The sequence below is a fragment of the Dufourea novaeangliae genome, unplaced genomic scaffold (genome assembly GCF_001272555.1).
Source record: "Dufourea novaeangliae isolate 0120121106 unplaced genomic scaffold, ASM127255v1 scaffold85, whole genome shotgun sequence".
Taxonomy (NCBI): domain Eukaryota; kingdom Metazoa; phylum Arthropoda; class Insecta; order Hymenoptera; family Halictidae; genus Dufourea; species Dufourea novaeangliae.
Window position 1 is genome coordinate 661,270 of NW_015373957.1, and position 19,794 is coordinate 681,063.

Genomic DNA, 19,794 nt, shown 5'->3' on the forward strand with positions numbered 1-19,794 from the left:
TATTTGAAGAATGAAAAACTTCGGAGGAACGTAAAATTTGTCTGTAAAATGGTTTTCTTGAAAGATATACATATTAACTCGCCAATGTGACAAAGTTTTCCGCTGACAATATCTTAATTCTGCAAACTGAAAATAACAAAGAATTATGTTATCTGCATAGTTCCTCAAGGCAGTGCTCGTTAAATTTTACTATCACTGGTGACGTAATGTATAAGCAAAATGCACATTCCAAAACCTACCATTATTTACATATTAAATATTGACAATTTTGACTATATAAAAAAAAGTTATATTTAATATTAACTTTTAAGACTTACGTAATAAGTATTAAATACATATTACATATATATTAAATATCGACAGCTGTAACTGTTTAAAAAAATGTCATATTTAATGTTAACTTTTAAATACTCTCATAAAATATATAAAAAAAATTTCTGAAATAATTGATTAAAATTAGTTTAAAAAATGTTGTATCTAACAAGAGCTTCAATAAAGGGAACAAACATCAGTTTTAATAAATTAGAAAAATTTTCGGTCCAAATTATAAACATTATACCAATTGTTTCTGAAAATCATGGTTAACAACATATCAGTTGATATTCAATTTCTTTTTGTGGACACAAATATCTTTACAATAACGCTTCTACTTTTCTGCAGATAATTTGCATTATGTCACGACCTTGCAAGACAGGCGAAGGCGGGCTAATTGCTTGGTATAAATTATCCCCGAGTCCGTTTTACATCATTGTGTGTGTTCGCGGAGAGATAAAGATGGACGAATGGAAGACGATAGTACTCTCAGCCGGAGGTGTCGTGACATTATAATGAAACCTTGGTTATTTTGTATGTTTCAGGCTTCAATGGATTTGCCGCCGGATAAGGCAAAGCTCTTGAAACAGTACGACAACGAGAAAAAATGGGATATCATATGTGATCAAGTAAGTGTTCGCTGTACAGTAACATTTTGTTTGCGTTTAAAGTCAGCTATAGCTGGTATCCGTGAACTATTCAGTACAAGGTTTATGTCGGAAGGAATACACTAGAGCTGTAACTGTTTGGGTATTCGAACTATTCGAATAATTCGAATAGTACTAAGTATCCAAATAATTTCAATAGTACGAAGTATCCGAATAACTCGAATAGAACAGAGTATTTTAATATTCGAACATTCGAATAATAGAAGTAATCGGATTTCGGATACTGTATTCAGTTGTTGCACATGAAATGATCGTTTTATTACTGGTATTTGATATTCAACATTATCCGAATTTTATTAGACAAAGTAAGATTAAATGGAATCTATACACGTTTTTCACTGAAATACCTGTATTACATTCGTGTTATATTCAGTAAGTAGTTATTATATTGAATTTGCAGGTGACTCTTCAAAGCCATTTTTGGTTCCCAACTTTCCGTCAAATGTTGTCATTTCAAAATAGTATTTTTTAACAGAAACTTAGATGCATCTTTATAAAGTTTATTTATAAATGTGGCTCAAATGTCCAACCTTTAATGCACGTGGGGGAAATCACCGAATTTACCTTTAATATCTATAATATTTAACATGCATAAGTAATTTTATTGTTGTGTTAAATAGTGCCTGGAAACGAGTAGAGTACAGCATGTGATTGTGCAGTAAAGAAAGGGGTTATTTTAATCATTTTCATTCATAAAAGTGACGTCGAATATAGCTGTCACTAAATCGCCGACTTCATGTGCAAGGATCCAATACAAACAGCGAAGTCTCTGAGACCTTACCTACAGTATTAGAGGATTCAATTCAAAGTCTTTGAAGTGCTTAACCTTTTGGGGTACCGATTTATTTGAACAAAATTTTTCATATGGAACAGATTTATTTTTTTAATTTTGGTCTGTTGCAACTTATATTAACTAATCTAAAATGAACAAGAATATACATTTTAAATACGGTCTCAACTCGAATGACGAGTTAGCCCAAAAGCAGTGCATGGCAAGTGTCAATGTACTCAAATGTACTCAAGGGGTTAAGTTACATTGAACATTTAATAAAAATATGTTTGTACGGTGATATATTTAATTTAGCAGAATGGAATTCGTGAACGTTTGTCGCGAAATTGATGCAGTGTTGCCATCACGACGAATTATAAAAATGACGTAATCGGCCCTTGACTTGACGAACGTATCGTTAATCGGCGCATTCTGACAATGAGATCCTCGCCCGCCTTCTAACCATTTAATTCCGCACTGACCAATGAATGCGGGTTCACGACCCGTATTTTTATACCGGGTGTCCGAATTTAAGTGTCGTTCCGAGTTACACCTAAATTGACAATTTTATGAAACAGTGAGAGAAAGAACCTTCTTCCATTTTTCACTAATTTGTCGGACATAATACAATAGAAATAATTTTTTTGATTTCAATTTTTTTTTTAAATACTTACGAATTCGTATATACAGTCACTCGCGAAAGTATACCCGTAAAAAGGTAACTTTGATTAATATAAACAATAACCTGTAGTAGCATATTTATTTATTAACGTATGATGTAATATTTATTTTATAACAAAATGTATTAGTCTATAGGAATATTTCAGTAAATAAAAAAAACACCAATTATGCATCTCACAAGAGAGACTTGGGGGGGGGGGGGGGGGGGGGGGGGGGAACATTTTTATATTGGAAATGTGTTTGAGAGGTTCAGTCAGTAATAACGAAAGAAAGACAAAAAAGTACTTCACCATTTTTAATTTTTCATTATGTTACATTTCACTTTGGAAATTTTTAATAAAATTATAAATTCTGCATACTGTGTTGTGTGGTCCTTATTGTGAAAGAAACCAGTTCGTTCGAATAATTTGCCTGATTTTTTAGTAAAATGAATCTAATATGCATGAGCAACTACGTCCAGTAGGCAGGAAAAGTACATTAAATCCTCGATGAGTGTTCGCAAGCTCCTCGGCACTGAACATTAAATATTTCTAATTTACATTAATAATTATGCAAGCTCTATCGTCGTGTTAAACCTAATTAAAATGTTAGCTTTACACCTGGGGATCCCCCCTTGTCAGTGTCGGAGAGCCTTCGAACACTCATCGAAGATTTACTCTAGATGGTTAACACAACGTTGGGTCCTACTGTATTAACGTAGCAGGAGTATTTGAGTTCTTTTAAAACAAGTATAGTATTTACATAAAAGAACAAAAAAATTGGTGATCCAGTTATTAACACTAGAACTACCAATGATAAACGTATATCTGTTATGATCGGTCAATAAACTTGAGAAACTTTTGAAAATTTACAAATTTATAATTCAACGAATTTCTTCACTTTCAGATCGTAGTATAAGCGGAAAATGATCCGAGATAATGTATTGTTATAACTAGACTGCGGGTTTTATGCAATTATAGCCTATAGGGAGGGCTCTGTGAAATATAATAAAAAATTAAACTTTCATCGGATCCAACGAAGTCTTTATTTTATTCTGAACCCAACAGGATACTTAAGAGGGAAAATATATTTCTACGATTGCTCCCGTCTTTATAAATTATTTTAGAAACTTTCATTTTGCATAAAAATCCGCAGTCTAGTTATAACATTGTAATCATTGTTATAGGAGTGTACTAACAAGTCATTTTGACTTGTTTGGTAGTTCTAGTGTTAATGCACCTAATAAAAAAGCGTGTAAAATCTAAAACACGTGTTATTATATACAACATATATAGAGATCAACATCACCGACCGGACATATTTAGCCATTGGTATGCGTCGTGGTACGTCTACGGCGGTATGGTTAAGTGGATTTAATCTCGAATTCAATCGAGGGCGAGCGAAAGTGTCGTCGAACGAGACACCTCTTCTGATTCGCGAAGGGCGTGGATTACGGAGGATGCATTAAAGCGCGTCATAAAAACACATCGACCGGTCCCATGATTTTTACAAGTACAGGCAAATTTGATGTTACGATAAACTTGATCCCATGTCACACTCAGAACGAGTGTCGTTCGTGATTGAATATAAAATTCATAATTACTAGCGGTGAGACATGTTATTGAATAAATGCTACAGCTTTGAATGACACCACTGAAGAGCATAAGGGTAATAAGATCAGGGTTCATTTGGTGTATGTTATGGTATTCGGATACATATGAATGTATTTTTTATTGTAGACTGTAGTATTGTCAGTTAAATGTTAGTAGCTTCAATAGTGAGAAAAAATGGAATAATATTTAGTTATAGGCAACATTCATTCATTTTCTGCTAATATACATACAGGGTGTATCAAATACATAGGTTGGCCAAAACTTTGGATATTAGTTCTATGTATCTGTCCAAACAAGAAAAAGACATTATTAATCCAGAAACGAATATTAATGTCAAAAAGACGGATTAAAAATTATAATTGGTCCTTTGGTACAAAATTATATTAATATAAATAAAGGTAGAGACCAATAACGTGGAGGTCATGCAATGAGGCTATTCTATAAAAATAAATAAATTATAAAAATGCGTTTTAGGACACATATTTGTATGAATTTTTTTTGTTGACACAGAATTCAAATCCATATTGTCGCTCAACTTTTTTGATACACCCTGTATAAAACTTCTTAATATATAATATAAAACCAATTTTTGTATTATTTCTATGTACAGTGTGATTCATCTAATGTGACTAATAATTATAAATAAAGAAATATAGTTCAAATAATGTCATGTTTGGTCTCATTTTAATCAAAAGAATCAACATATTAAGAAAATCCAGTGATATCTCAGAAACTGTTCACATTAGGCCCTATATAAAATAATACTTTTTGTGCAGAATTTAGTACTGTATCGAAATTCGAGATGAGATATTGGGCATTCCATTTAAAAAATTGGAGATAACCGTTATATCTTGATAAAAGTGTAACAGTAAAAAACATATTTTTGCATTATGTGACCCCCTTAATAACATGCAACTTGTTTAAAATATTTTTTCATACAGCCAAAAATGTACGAGTAATTGAGGTGGTCACGTTAGGTGAACCACCCTGTACAATAAATTATAACTGTGACAAACAACTTCAACGAATAATACGTAATGAAAAATATTCATACACATAGCGTAAGAAAATATAAAACCCTATAAAATACTCTGAATGCAATTGATTGTGAATTTTTCGGCCAGCAGGGTCACGCGAAGGAATTGAAATTGTTTCGTAATTTTACAACGAAAAGCGATCTTTCTTTATTCGTTGTAAGACGTCCCTTAAAACATTTCTTATGAAAGAACAGAATGGTCTCCCGTCTATATATGCGCCAGTTGGGTTTTGTATTCGGAAACGGCGGAAGGGAAACGGTATAAAAGGGTTTCCCTAAAGAGTTCCTGGAAGGTTTTTGCGGTTTAGGTGGACCATTCGGCTCGTTAAACCGTCGAGAGCCAAACAGCTGGGGTGGAATTCGTCTCGAGTGGAAATTACTCTTTTTTTCTCCCCTCGCGAGCTGCACCACCGGCTACCCGTGGAAAGTACAAAATGGATTTAACGAGTCGTCTGGATCGAAGGGAACAAGATCCGCGGAGATTAAGCAGTCTCCCTCGCTTTCTGGATTATCTCGGACGTTTGAAGCGCCGGAATTATGAACAATGGGGGATGCACCTTAATAAAATTAATGAATTGCGTACGAAAATAGCAGAAGACATAACTTTCCCTTTCACAAATCTTGTACATTTGTAACTCGGAATATGATAAATATTAAGTCGATTCATAAGTGATGGTAATTCTCAAAGTGACGTTTTCGCATTACTGTCACCTATGTTTTCCGAAGACGGGTCATATTGTTACAGTGATATGTTACATGCTACACTCAAACCTGTTTTTGTGCGGGGGATAGGGACCGCATAAAAGAAGACGCACAAAAGGAAATACAGTAATGTCCTGATAAGTGTGAGTCACAACACAATATAAATAATTGACATCGCTAATCTTCATGTTCGAACATCTATTAACCGAATACGTATAAATATACACACAGTTCTGTTATCCAAATACCATCATATTTTAAATTCTATTATCCAAATACACTAGTATTCGAACTTTTATTATCCGAATAACCTAGTATTCCAACTTCTATTATCCTAATACCCTAATATTCGACCTTCTATTAACTAAATACACTAGTATTCGCACTTTTATTATCCGAATATCCTAATATTCGACCTTCTATTATCCCAATACTCTAATATTCGAACTTTTATTATCCGAATACCCTAATATTCGACTTTCTATTATCCAAATACTCTAATATTCGAACTTTTATTATCCGAATACCCTAATATTCGAACTTCTATTATGCAAATACTCTGGTATTCGAACTTCTCTTATCTGAATACCCTAGTATTTCAACTTCTGTTATCCCAATCCCCTAATATTCGACCTTCTATTAACCAAATACGCTAGTATTCAACCTTCTATTATCCAAATACTCTAATATTCGACCTTCTATTATCCAAATACTCTAACATTCGTACTTTGATTATCGGAATACGAAAAGTGATTGTTCTATTATCCTTCAACTTACATAATCCTTAAAATTACTTATATCACCCTATTAGTTCGGATACAAAAGACTCTACTGTCCTCTCATTATAAAACCTCAGTTCACAATATTTTAGATGGATTGAAATAAAATTCACAACACATTACGATAATTCGAACATAAATAGTATCGTCAGTTCAAAACTTGACCGTAACTTTCTAAGAACCTCAACCGGTGAAATAGCCCGCGAGTTTTCAAAAGAATTGCGCGGATAATAAAAGGCTTTCTGCGCCGTAGAAAACGCGCGTTTATCCGTGTGTTCCATCGTGCATACAGCCTGCACGGGGATTAGCATCGCATGAACGAATCCCCCTTTATCGGTCTCATTTATTCGCCCCTTCTTCCCGCCGCGACGTCCTCTTTCACTCGGCTGCAACACTTTCCCCGTGCACAATTCCTAGTCACTCCCTGCGACGACGCATTCCACGAGATCAATTGGTAACTGTTCCGAAGACCTCTGACTCGCGGAGCGCATCGCGCTCCTTGCTCATTTTCTCGTCTCCGTTCCGTGACTTATCGCGAGGAAACTTTTTTCACGCGATGATTTGCATGCATTAACAACCGAAACTTTCCGATCACCTTTTCTTTTTTTATTTTAAATACCGTTTGAATACCGTAGAAGATTCTATGGCTTATACTGATTGCCTATTTGCTTTTTATGACAATTTTTTCTGCTCTAGTGCCCATTTATAGTAAGTACAATACCGGACAAATGTTTTCGGACAAAAACCGTTTCCTATAGTATTTGAATTAGGGATACTACTGACGTTACATTAAATAATCAACGCCTGTCTTGCGTAAGACGATTCATGACTATGTAGTAAATGTAAATAAAAAGTAACTAACGTAGATAATTTTAACAAAGTTATGAAAACAATAAAAAAATGTTATCAGAAATGTTTACAATAGAGAAGCGTTTGAGCATCTTCTTCAATAAAGACATTTTTTGAAAATACCTCGAAAACTAATCATTCTTTTCGTAGAATGAACAAAGGAATCGATCTGTGCAACAAACAATATGCATTTCCATTTAAAGAAATGATGCAATTGTTAATTGCACATGCACTGTTGCACTTAAAAAAAGTCTAAGGGCCTACAGATGTAAGGAATTTCGAGCCATTTATCTTTGTCCTTTGGCATTTTTTCATAAATACACCAATAACAGAATTATGGCCTGAAACAATTGCGTGGACCATCCTGTATAATGTAGAAGTTTGTGGCTCTAATGTTAAATGATATTATAAAAAAAAAAATAGGTAAAAGTTACAGGATTTGTGTTTCAATGTAAATCACCTTGAACATCGTCGGCGACTAATAACTGGCCCTGTTAATGGATAGTGAGATTCCAAGCTTACTCGACACGGATGTAATGCAAGCCGTGCTATAATACGGTATAAGAAAACTGGCCGCGAAAAAAAAGAAGCGCACGGCATCCTTAGACCACGAGGCGTGGACGCACAGATGCACGAGTGGATGCTCGAATTCGACACGTCACGTGACTCTCGAGCGCTCCTATTACGCCAGAATCTAAAAAATTTTTACATTTTGATCCTTCGAGCTTTTGGAATGTTTTACGCTAACGGTTTGATTAATGATTCCAAGATTTATCATTAAAATTATTGTTTTTCCAATATGCGTTTGTATTTGACATTTTATTTATTAAATCAATTTATGGTAAAAAAAATCTAGACTAATTGCTTTTGAATATAAGTAATTGAATACTTTTTTGGTAGGGAATAAGCAGTTGCATCGATTAAGGAAATCAAAAATATAGAAGAGTGACACAACAAAGAAATGGATGATTGTGAAATATCTGGAAAAATTAACTCTAAAAGTGAGCTATTTTTATGTGAAAAGTAAAAGCTATGTCTAATGTGAAATTATACTATTATAATTAAATTAATAAATTTACAGCTTCTTTAAATAGATCACAAATATTGTTTATGGTGTTTGACATTTATTTCAATACAAAACTGGTACACCGCAGTGAATCGTAAATGATACCTATAACAGCTTATTTTCAGTTTTATTTAACAACAATAAAACACTCAATCTGGTGAAATTTTGTTATAAATAATTTACCATGTTGCATTGACATCGATACATAATTCATGGTTACCGATACCATCACAATTATGGTGAAAAAGAATCGAATTTGTATGAAAACCTACTTCTTTTGACCCTTTAATGCGCGCTGTTTTGGAAATGAATCGTAAAAGAGTCACTTTTTTTGTTCGTGGAAATCATTATTTCATTAAATTTTTTTACAATACTTACACGTATGAGAATAAAAAAAAATATTGAATCAAAAACATTAATTTTACTTCTTTAAGTTATATACGTAAAGTGTACTCACAATAATTACAATGGTTCTAAGGGTTATAAAAAATAAAAAATTTTACCTTATTTTGTATCAGTACCACAATAAACAAAACTGATTGTTGAGATAACAACAGTCGTAAATAACTTTTGAAAAGCTGCTCTCCCTACGCTTGTATTTATATCATGTTATTTTAGTCTTACGAAAAGTTACAAGAAAAATTAGAAGTTAAGTTATGCAAATACTACAATAATTATAATTCTTTTATACAATCGTGATTTTTTAGATTACTTTTCATTATCCATGTTTATTGGAGTATGTACATTATGGTAACGTAAAACTATACGCTGCTCGAATTAATTCGAGCATGCGCGTTAACCCTTTCATTACCATATTATCTAAAAATTACAAACAAATATTTCTTTTTGTATTTTTGTTTATATTACACGACATATAAATGATTAACAAGAACATTTCAACGTTTTCAAAGCGTTTAGTGCCATTTCTCATTCGTTGCCATTTGGCAAATTTTTATACTTGTATCACAGTTATGTATAATAATTGACATTACAAAGTTATTGTACGTAATAAAATCCATTTTTGTTATCTTCGATCAGTGAAATATTCTTAAAAAAATTACAATTTATAAGTTCTTATGGTATTGCTAATAATACTGAACACATGGATTCCAGCAAACGAAGAAAACAAAAAGCAATAATGTCTTACTTCACCGATAAACCTTGGAAAGCATATAAACGTTTTTTTTTATTTATTTATTTATCGTCGCATCGACCAAAGGACATTAGCGACTACATAAACATTTGTGTCATGCCATCTATACACAATACCAAAACAATCTATTATATCCTCATGAAAAAATATATGATATTAATATTTTATTTCCGAATTTAAAATACGTAGCCATATAGTAACAGTGAGAAGGAAAGGGTTAAGGGGTTAATGTAAGTTCAGAATCTTTTGGTTATAAATTACAATTATCAAATTTTTTCGAGAACGCCATTGTAATTATCTATAGCATCGACAGAACTAGAACTAACCAAAAGACGAGAAATGTAAAAGTCGGTTCCCGGCAGTCAACGTGTTAACCAACGCCCTTCGTAAGCTCACATGTGTGCAATTCCACGCTCGGCAGCTCTTGTAATTTTGTACGTTTCCACGTTATAGAACAATATCTCACGCTTCCCTAAACGGGGCATATGCGTGTCCGCTTGCGTGTAAGCCACCGCCACTAATTTGGGTAATTTCACGCATGTGAGTTCTCCGTATACACTTTCATCTCGCATTTACACTTCCACGCTGGTCCCGAAAGATCTTCGTTAACTGCTTTGTTTTCCCTTTTAAAAGACCGTTGCTCCTCATTATTATTATCCATTTACTAGTTTCTTAAAAGTAATGTTTTTTGTTAAATGTTAAACATTTTTAGACAAGCATACATAAGTGACACGATATCTTTTTACCGATTATTATACTGCTTAAAATAATTTAAAAAAAAAAAAATAAAACTGCTAGGGTAGATGTCCCAATTACTGCCACTAACTTTATATAATCATTTTATGTGTTGTTTGACGTAAAAATTACCTCAGCTTGAAACATAGTATTATTTAACATGTCTTTCATTTAAAGAAATGGTTTTACGCATTAAGTACAAGGAATTAATTCATAATTAATTAAAATATACGAGCAATCCCAGTGGCCCTATAACGGTCACCATAAAAATTAAACTACTTATGTACTTTAACAATTCATTTTGTACAATGGATGTTGAATAGTAACATTGCATCTCCTTCTTTACTATGATTTCGCCATTACTTTCTACTTACGTAGTCGCGTTTTTAACGCTCAAATTGTACTTTCATTTTTCAACGTTAATCTTTAAATACCAAGCATACAAAGTACATGTATTTCTTTGTTTCTAATGCAAATCGAAGTCTCAATTTAATAACGACTTTTTTTTTGTAGACAATTCTTTATGCGTTACGTTGTTATTAAGTGAAATAAATAAAGTGACAGTATTAGGGACACTGTTAGTAATTGGGACATTTACCCTTCTCCAATATTCATGGAAACAGTGCATTGCGCGATAGCTGATTAGTAAGCTTGTGTCAAAGTAAATATTGGTCATTTCGAATAAAATCTTTATATAGATAGAATAGAAGAATCGGATAACTTTTTGTTACTTAGTTCTATGTAGTTCTGTGAAACCACCCCTTAAAGATAAATGTCTTTTCATATTTTCCTGTATATTTCGAAAATTATAGTAGATATCAAAAAAATCGTTAGACTAAAATTTGATGGTTTATTATGGTCTATAAAACTGTGCAATGGAATTGTTAAAAATGTCTTGTTTCAATGAATAAATAAACAAATTCTTAACAATTTCATTGTACAGTTTTATAGACCATAATAAGCCATCAAATTTTAGTCTAGTCACTTTTTTTATATCTACTGTGGTTTTCAAAATACTTGTTTGTAAGAAAATAGAAAAACACATTAAGCTTTAAGAGGCGTTTTCACCACGAAGAACCATAAAATTACAAAAAGGAAAAATTGTCTGATACTTCTATTGAGGTTCACTGCAATCCTGCAAAATTAAAGAAAAATCGGAATTGTTAAGGGTACTGGAGTTCCCTTGTAAGTGATTGAATGGGGGTGATTACTTTCAACACTACGTTTTATATTCTATTTCTCTTCCTAAGTGTTATTTTGTTAGTTGAAATATTGTACTATATCCTTCATATAGTTTAATGAATCTTGACTATGTCGATTGCTTAAATGTTAAACAAAAAAGCTACATTTCCTTGCGTATAATTGAAATTTTAATCTGTTTTCAGGAAAGGGTACAAGCAAAGGATCCGCCGTCCCATTACCTAGCAAAATTACGCACCTACCTGGATCCGAAAGCGTCGCGAAGTCATCGAGTATGTTCCTATTATATTTATTTCTACGTCTTCTTATGTGTTCGTGTTGTCGTCTCTTTTACGTTTGCAACGCGAATCGGCTGAAACCAACGTGTCGGGACATAACTCACGTGCATATCGTGGTGAATGGAATTCACGATGTAACCGAAGAAAATTTGATTCTTTGCAAAAGAACAAACCAATAGTGAGAATACCCTTTTTAAAAAATGTTATCAAATACATCGACTTTGAAGGTTCTAACAAACTGAGTATTCGACAATTTCACGAATTAGTTATCGAAAATTCATTAAGGGGTTATGCCTACCTGCGAGCTCGAAAAAAGATACGTACTTTCGGAATTTATTTTTAAAAAACTTGAAGACTTTTTTAAACATACGTCATTGTATTCAAAAGTGTACATTTTAAAGTGCTTACAATAATTTCTTCAATGCAAAATATGAATAAATAGGGAAAATATCAGCGATCTCCTGGCTGCGTTTTTATTTTAGGTGTTTTGCGATGACCACTGTAACTTCGAGTTCGATTATCTAAAATAAAAAATCCGAGCAAATTTAATTAATGTATTAAATTATCTAGTGCCCGATCGTTCATTATCCTGAAAAATTAATTTACGATAAAATGGCGGTTGTTCAAAATCGAAGTATCGATTTTCGCCAAAATAATCGTTCATTTTTGCTCAGAAAATAAAAACCACGCAATAAAATAGAAAAAGCCACGATCAGGTACTAGATTTTTATGTATAGAATGAGTTCACCAAAGCTGAATCAGTTCGGTGCAGCGGTTCTCGAGATATTTGGGTCACCGATTTTGAAAATGTTATGAGAAAAACACGTGTAAAGTTTCAAGTCTGGTTTACAACTGAATCAATGCAAATTTTTTGTATATAGTTATTCTTAGTATTACGGCTTTATAAAGCTCTGTGTATTTACTAACACAACCATAAATTGCATTGGGCCACAGTATCCATGACTCACGCACCCCTAGAAAGGGATTCTACCACTTTATATCTGCTCCGAAACTTCTAAAGTCGTAGACTTTAAACGGGCGTAACTCCGCTAATTTTGGTCGGATCGTCTTAAAATTATCACACAATATTTCTAAAATGATGTACTGTAAGAAAATATTAAAACCCAAAAATCGATTTTTTCAAAATTTATAGGTAGGCATAACCCCTTAATGTCGCCGGCATTTCCAAAGAAGAAAAAGAAACAATTGTTTAAAAAATGCAATGGTACAGCTAGAATTACAAGAAAATGAAAACAAATATTCCTTTGGATAATTTCACTTATGTTTCTTTTACAAGGGATTATTTTTTGTTTCGATCGCAGAATGAATTCTGTCGAACTTTATGCACTCACAATTCCCTGTATTCATATTGACAATCGCGTAAAATATTTCTGTTACTCGGCTGCGAAAATGATCGTTTATTTTCAGTTAGTTTTTTCGCTCTACGAGACTGAGCAACGGATACTAATGATTATACAGACGTATCGTTTCCTTATGTTTTTTCAGAAAAGAAAAATAGTTGGGGAGTCAACGTCGACACAAGTACTCCGGGATTTGGAAATCTCTTTACGAACGAATCATATAGAGTAAGTTCGAATGCTATGTCTTCCGAAATGTAGCTGTACCTGCGATATTATACGCAATTTTTCAGGGGTTCGAGGATCTATTAGTGTTAACGTTTTACGTCAAAATACGGTCCTGTTAAAGCCATTCGATGAAACGAGTAAATAGAATAGTTCGAGAGTAACCAAGATGATATTATTTCTCATGATATTTCCATGAAATTGTTAACAATAAATGGTAATTTTAATTTTAATTACTATTTATTATTACTAATTATGGTATTCTCGAGACACAAGTTAGTCCAAACACAAGCTACAGCAATTGCACAAGTATATTTTCCAGGGGCTCTAACAAAAGCTTTGTTGAAATAATCGTTAAAGATTAATACTGTTAAGTACGTGACAATTTAAATCATTTTTCAAGCACAGAACAATAATTCTAAAATCTAAGCCGTATTTGGCTTACAGTTACTCATAGAAGTATGTATTTACACGGCCCATATGTATATAACATATCCTACAAGTTAAAGTTAGAAATATTAATTACAATTTACATTATTATATACCTTGATTAATTTACTTTAGATTAGGATGTATTTTTAAAAATTTGTTTAAATAAATAAACAAATTTTTAACAATATAATTGTACAGTTTTATAGAGCAGAAGAATCCATTAAATTTTCATTGTAACCATTTTTTTTATATCTTCTACAGTTTCCAAGATACATAGTAAAATAGGAAAACACATATTAGCAATTAAGGGATGTTTGCACCCTGGCTGAAAGAATTGCCTAATAATTAGTCTACAAACATGCAGAGTTTCATTTAAAAAAAAAAAAAAAAAAGGAGTTTTTGGGTTACCAAAGTTCCCTTGTATGTGTCATAAATGCAAAAATGAACAGCATTATGCGTTATTCTTTCGTTCATCAATGTTCAACATCTTTTTCAGCGTGCGTTTCGAAGCCTTACAGCTTCATTAATTTTACAGATTTTTATATTCAACATAGCCTATACTTTCAGCAAGTGCACAACTAAAATTCTATTCTTATGACCCCCATGGAGACATAAATACTTATCCTTAACCTCAGGAGTACGGACCGTCAGAGTCCGCGGCTGGGTCAATCGTGACCCATAAACAAGATGTTGTACAGAAGTACAGATATAACACGACGTTCGATTTGTCGTTTTATAAATAATACAGTCATTGTGTTTATTGACGGGTCACCGGTGACCCAGCCATAGAAACGGGAAGATTAACCCTGCTGTTCTCTTCGGATCTATAGGCCTGATATAAAAATTCTACTTCATTAGATATTATTTGATTTTAATATTCAACGTATGTAATTTTACGTCTAGTTTTTATATATTTTGCATTTCTTGAAAACAAATTATTTTAAGTAAGGGAGGAGATTAGCAGGGTTAAAGGTGGGATTTCCAATAAGCGTTAAGACGCGTGCGTCTGCGTTTAAACGAAATGTGACCTATACTGGGTAACCAATTTGAAGTGATACACGAATTTATCTCCTGAACTGTTTCTTATGAAAAAAATGCATCAAGTAAAGCGTACTTAGTTCTAAGGAAGAAATCTTGTGGTGGTTACAAATCTTATCTAGGTGCATTTGCCTTCGAGACTTCAAGGTGACCTTTATTTTTTTAATTGGAACCATATGTTTTTTATTTAGACAGACATATAGCCCATTCCATGAGGAATTCATCGATCTGTAATATGTTGGTGTTCCAAGGTCATTCAAGGTCATTTAAAAAAACAAAGGTCACCTTGAAATCGCGAAGGCACGCCCACCTAAGTAAGATTTGTGACCACCACAAAACGTCCCCCTTGAAATCATGTAAGCTTTCCTAGAAACATTCTTTTCTATAACAAATAATTTAGAAATTAATTTTGTGTATCATTTCAAATTTGTCACCGTGTATATGTGTTTCTCACTTCATTCCAATATCTTCGAGATGTAACGTCCGCTTCAGTAGCAATTAGGACGCAAAATGCACGTGTCTGACGCTTATAGGACATACCATTTTTAAGGCGCGTATTCGCTTGTTGCATTTCCTTGTATCGTATCACCGTTGTGTATCAATGTGGACGGGCAAGCGTTTTATCGTTGCGTATGAAAATGTATCGTATGATGATACGATACGAGGAGACATAACGAGTGGATACGCACCTTTAGGCTTCGTACCGTTCGTATTCCGTAACAAAAAGTTCCATCGTATCATTCAATGACATTCAACTATATTAGCAATATAAACATTTAAATGATAGTTTTAAATTGTTAAACAGAAGTATTTACACAAACTCGAAACCGTGGCAACAACTAAATGCTACCTAATCAATTATGGAATTGCAATTATTGCTGTAAACATAGGAAACAGCATTTTTCAAAGTGAAACGAAATTCTCCACTAATCCACAGTACTCTACTGGTTTAGAGTTAGGTCTACTGTCCACTAAGGCGTCTCATCATAGACGCTTGCAGGACGCTTCCATGTAGCGACCAATGTAAAACAAGGACGTGTGTCCACATATGCTTCAGCGTCGCGTTTTCGTCGCTGTATGCGTTCGGCATGAAACGCGTCGTCAACGATGTCTGCCGCTGGGCGTATACATAGAAGGACGCAAAATGTTCATTTGTGTTTGAGTGTGAAATATGTCGGCCCTGAAATTCCTACAGATTGTTGAAAAGTTACCCATAAAATATAAAAAAAATAGAAAAAATACCCATGTTTGTACATGGCTAACACAACATCGCATTTTAGTGTCTTGTTTTTTGATTAGCGGAGCTACCAAACGCACTAAATTCTTGCACGTATTTTTATTCATTCTATAGGAAGAATGAAATACATGATCATTTATGTTCTTTTCTATGTAACGATCTAACCAATATCTTTTCCGATTTTTACGCCGTCGAATATAATTACAACATAAGGCGATGAGTTCCTTTTCGTCGCCCGACATCTTTGCGAATGAAGAAAATGAAGTTTTTTGTACGCTTTCTATACGCTTCCAATACGCTCAAGTGGACAGAAACTCTAGCGTTGCGTAATCGTCATGTTATACGCTACGCTGATGTGTCTATGACGAGACGTCTTAAGCCTACTGTCCACTAAGGCCTACTGTCCACTAAGGCCTACTGTCCACTAAGGCGTCTTAGGCCTACTGTCCACTAAGGCCTACTGTCCACTAAGGCGTCTTAGGCCTACTGTCCACTAAGGCCTACTGTCCACTAAGGCGTCTTAGGCCTACTGTCTACTAAGGCGTCTCAGGCCTACTGTCCACTAAGGCGTCTTAGGCCTACTGTCTACTAATAAGGCGTCTCAGGCCTACTGTCCACTAAGGCGTCTTAGGCCTACTGTCCACTAAGGTGTCTTAGGCCTACTGTCCACTAAGGCCTACGGTCCACTAAGACGTCTTAGGCCTACTGTTCACTAAGGCGTTTTAAGTCTACTGTCCACTAAGGCGTTTTAAGCCTACTGTCCACTAAGGCGTTTTAAGCCTACTGTCCACTAAGGCGTTTTAAGCCTACTGTCCACTAAGGCGTTTTAAGCCTACTGTCCACTAAGGCGTTTTAAGCCTACTGTCCACTAAGGCGTCTTAAGCCTACTGTCCACTAAGGCATCTTAGGCCTAGTGTCCACTAAGGCCTAGTGTCCACTAAGGCCTACTGTCCACTAAGGCCTAGTGTTCACTAAGGCCTAGTGTTCACTAAGGCCTAGTGTCCACTAAGGCGTCTCGTCATAGACACGTCAGCGTAGCGTATAACATGACGATTACGCAACGCTAGAGTTTCTGTCCACTTGAGCATATTGGAAGCGTATAGGAAGCGTACAAGAAGCTTCATTTTCCTCATTCGCAAAGATATCGGGCGACAAAGAGAACCTTATCGCCTTATGTTGTATTTATATTCGACAGCGTAAAAGTCGGAAAAGATATTGGTCACATCCTTACATAAAAAAGAACAAATGATCAAGTATTTCATTCCTTTTATAGAATGAATAAAAATACGTGCATGAATTTAGTGCGTTTGGTAGTTCCGATAATCAAAAAACAAGAGACTAAAATGCGATGTTGTGTTAGCCATGTACAAACGTGGGTATTTTTTCTATTTTTTCTATTTTTTTTATATTTCATCGGTAACTTTTCAACAATCAGTACGAATTTCACGGCCGACATATTTCACACTCAAACACAAATTAAAATTTTGCGTCCTTCTATACGCCTAGCGGCAGACATCGTTGACGACGCGCTTCATGCCGAACGCATGCTGCGACGAAAACATGACGCTGAAGCGTATGCGGACACAGGTCCATTGTTTTACATTAGTCGCTACATGGAAGCGTCCTGCAAGCGTCAAATATCTATGAAGCGTCTATGACGAGACGCCTTGGTGGACAGTAAGCCTTAGTCTTGTGTTTACTCTGTGTAAAACCATTCTTTAACCCTACCTCACGATTTGAATTAACGATACTCTGTAGATGGGTGAGGGAGTTCCTAGACGAGGAGAACCAAGGCTTGGACGCACTGATAGACTACCTCAGCTTCAGGTTACTCATGATGAGGCACGAGCAGCGTCTTTTAGAATCTCACGCGAGCTCCGAAGAGAAATTGCAAACCGGTAAGCATCGGTACGCTGCAACGTCCAACGAAATGTCCATTTTAAGGTAGCTCACGCGTTTGGTGTCGTATCTAGCTGGGGCTCCATTGGCGTTTTATACTTTTTATCAATTTAATTTGAATGATTGATATTTTAAACTACTTCAAAATATTGAAATAGAAAAACAATTTCCAAATAAGTGGAAACAAAATTTGTTTTGCTTATTGTAAACAAATTTAACTTTTTTTTTAATTTTTATGAAAAAATTGGAAAGTTCGTCAAACAAACCAAAGGTTAAAAAATTCTACGTCATTTCCTTTTTGAGTTATGTCCAAAAAACCGATTTTTTATTAACAGAACTACTTTAGGAAATTTTTTATACAAGAAATAACGTCATATTCGGATTCAGCACCCAAAAAAACATACAGATTCCAGGTTTTAGCTATTTATTCTTAAAAAAGAGGATTTTACCGTTTTTCGTTTGCGCTCCAATAATATGAGTAAAATGGGTCCATTGCAGATATAATTTTTATGATTTCTTAGTTACGATGAGTACTCTCAAAAAATATATTCCAAATCCGGTAACTCCATTCCGTAAAACTGAATGTTTACTTGTGAGTTTGAAGAAATGTAGGAGTAACGGCCTCCTACCGCTTGATAAATTTATTTCAAATACAGAAATAAATGTTAAACCTGAATATTAATTTGGCATAAATTTCAGTAATTCCGAGACCAAGTGGTATAGAAAGTCCTTCCCTTACATCACTTTTTCCCCAAGCGGAAGCAGAGTTTGCTCGTGAGGGTACACAGTGCAATTTTTGATCAACACAATTTTCAAACACAAATTTTTTTTATTTACTTGAATGTATAATAAATAAAGGCCAGGGAGTTTTCATCATATCTTCTTTGCATTATTTAAACAAAATTATCACATTTTCGGGTTGTGAAAGGGGAAAGGGCCCTGAAGTCGAGGAACGACCAGTTTCTTGAACATCATCAACATTAAACTATACAAATCAGCGCGAAACGGGGTGCAGTTAAGTGGGATCTTAGTGTAATTGGTTAATGGGAACGGAGGTTGGCGTAATTATTTTTCAGCCGGTACCGGGGATACTTCACCCCTAAATAATGGATGCCTCAGGCCGCCCCTCCACGAGCTCAAGGATAGTCCTGGCGTTAGGAGGAGGTCTCGGCACGTGGCCCGTTTGAATATGGGCGAGGCAAAAGACGACATCCACGTTTGCATACTGTGCATGCGTGCCATCATGAACAACAAGGTACGAAAATGTTTTCGAGGGGAACTGGTACAAGGACTACGGCTTCGGCGAGACCGCAGATTTTGTCAGCTGTTGCTTCGTTTTGGTTACCCATTGATTTTTATCACTAGACTGCGGATTTTTATGCAAATTCATATTTTTCATATTACAAATGTTTTGCATGTCTTACGTAAAAGACAGATGACCGAATGTGTTACATATTTTCTACATATTTTTGCGACGCCATGGAAAGACGCCCTGAACTTTTGTTAAACGACCTTTACAATCCATTCATCTGAAGACGATTGAGTCGAAAGGGTTGCTAAGAGGAGTTTGTTTTAAACAACTTGACGGACCTGTTTTGAATTTGTTGTCTTTTAATGTTGTAGAAAGTTTTGTTAACAAATAATGTTTTGTGTTAATATTGTAGATAAATAAATAATATGTCGTACTATAGGACATCTCGCCATAATAATATTTTACATACTTTCTTCTGTTATCAGTTTTCTTTACAACAATTTATGAATTATGAATTACGATTCATGATATTT

At 34.4% G+C, this 19,794-nt stretch overlaps 1 protein-coding gene across 1 annotated transcript in view; it reads left to right on the top strand.

The window, feature by feature from the left end:
* The window catches only part of LOC107186335 (formin-like protein CG32138), a 104,915-nt gene that overhangs the window by 65,562 nt on the left and 19,559 nt on the right, over positions 1 to 19,794 (top strand). Inside the window, exons 2-6 of the mRNA XM_015574177.1 lie at positions 858 to 941; positions 11,728 to 11,814; positions 13,327 to 13,406; positions 17,869 to 18,008; positions 19,086 to 19,264. Coding sequence (XP_015429663.1) covers positions 858 to 941; positions 11,728 to 11,814; positions 13,327 to 13,406; positions 17,869 to 18,008; positions 19,086 to 19,264 — 570 coding nt within the window. The remainder of the gene's footprint in view (positions 1 to 857; positions 942 to 11,727; positions 11,815 to 13,326; positions 13,407 to 17,868; positions 18,009 to 19,085; positions 19,265 to 19,794) is intronic.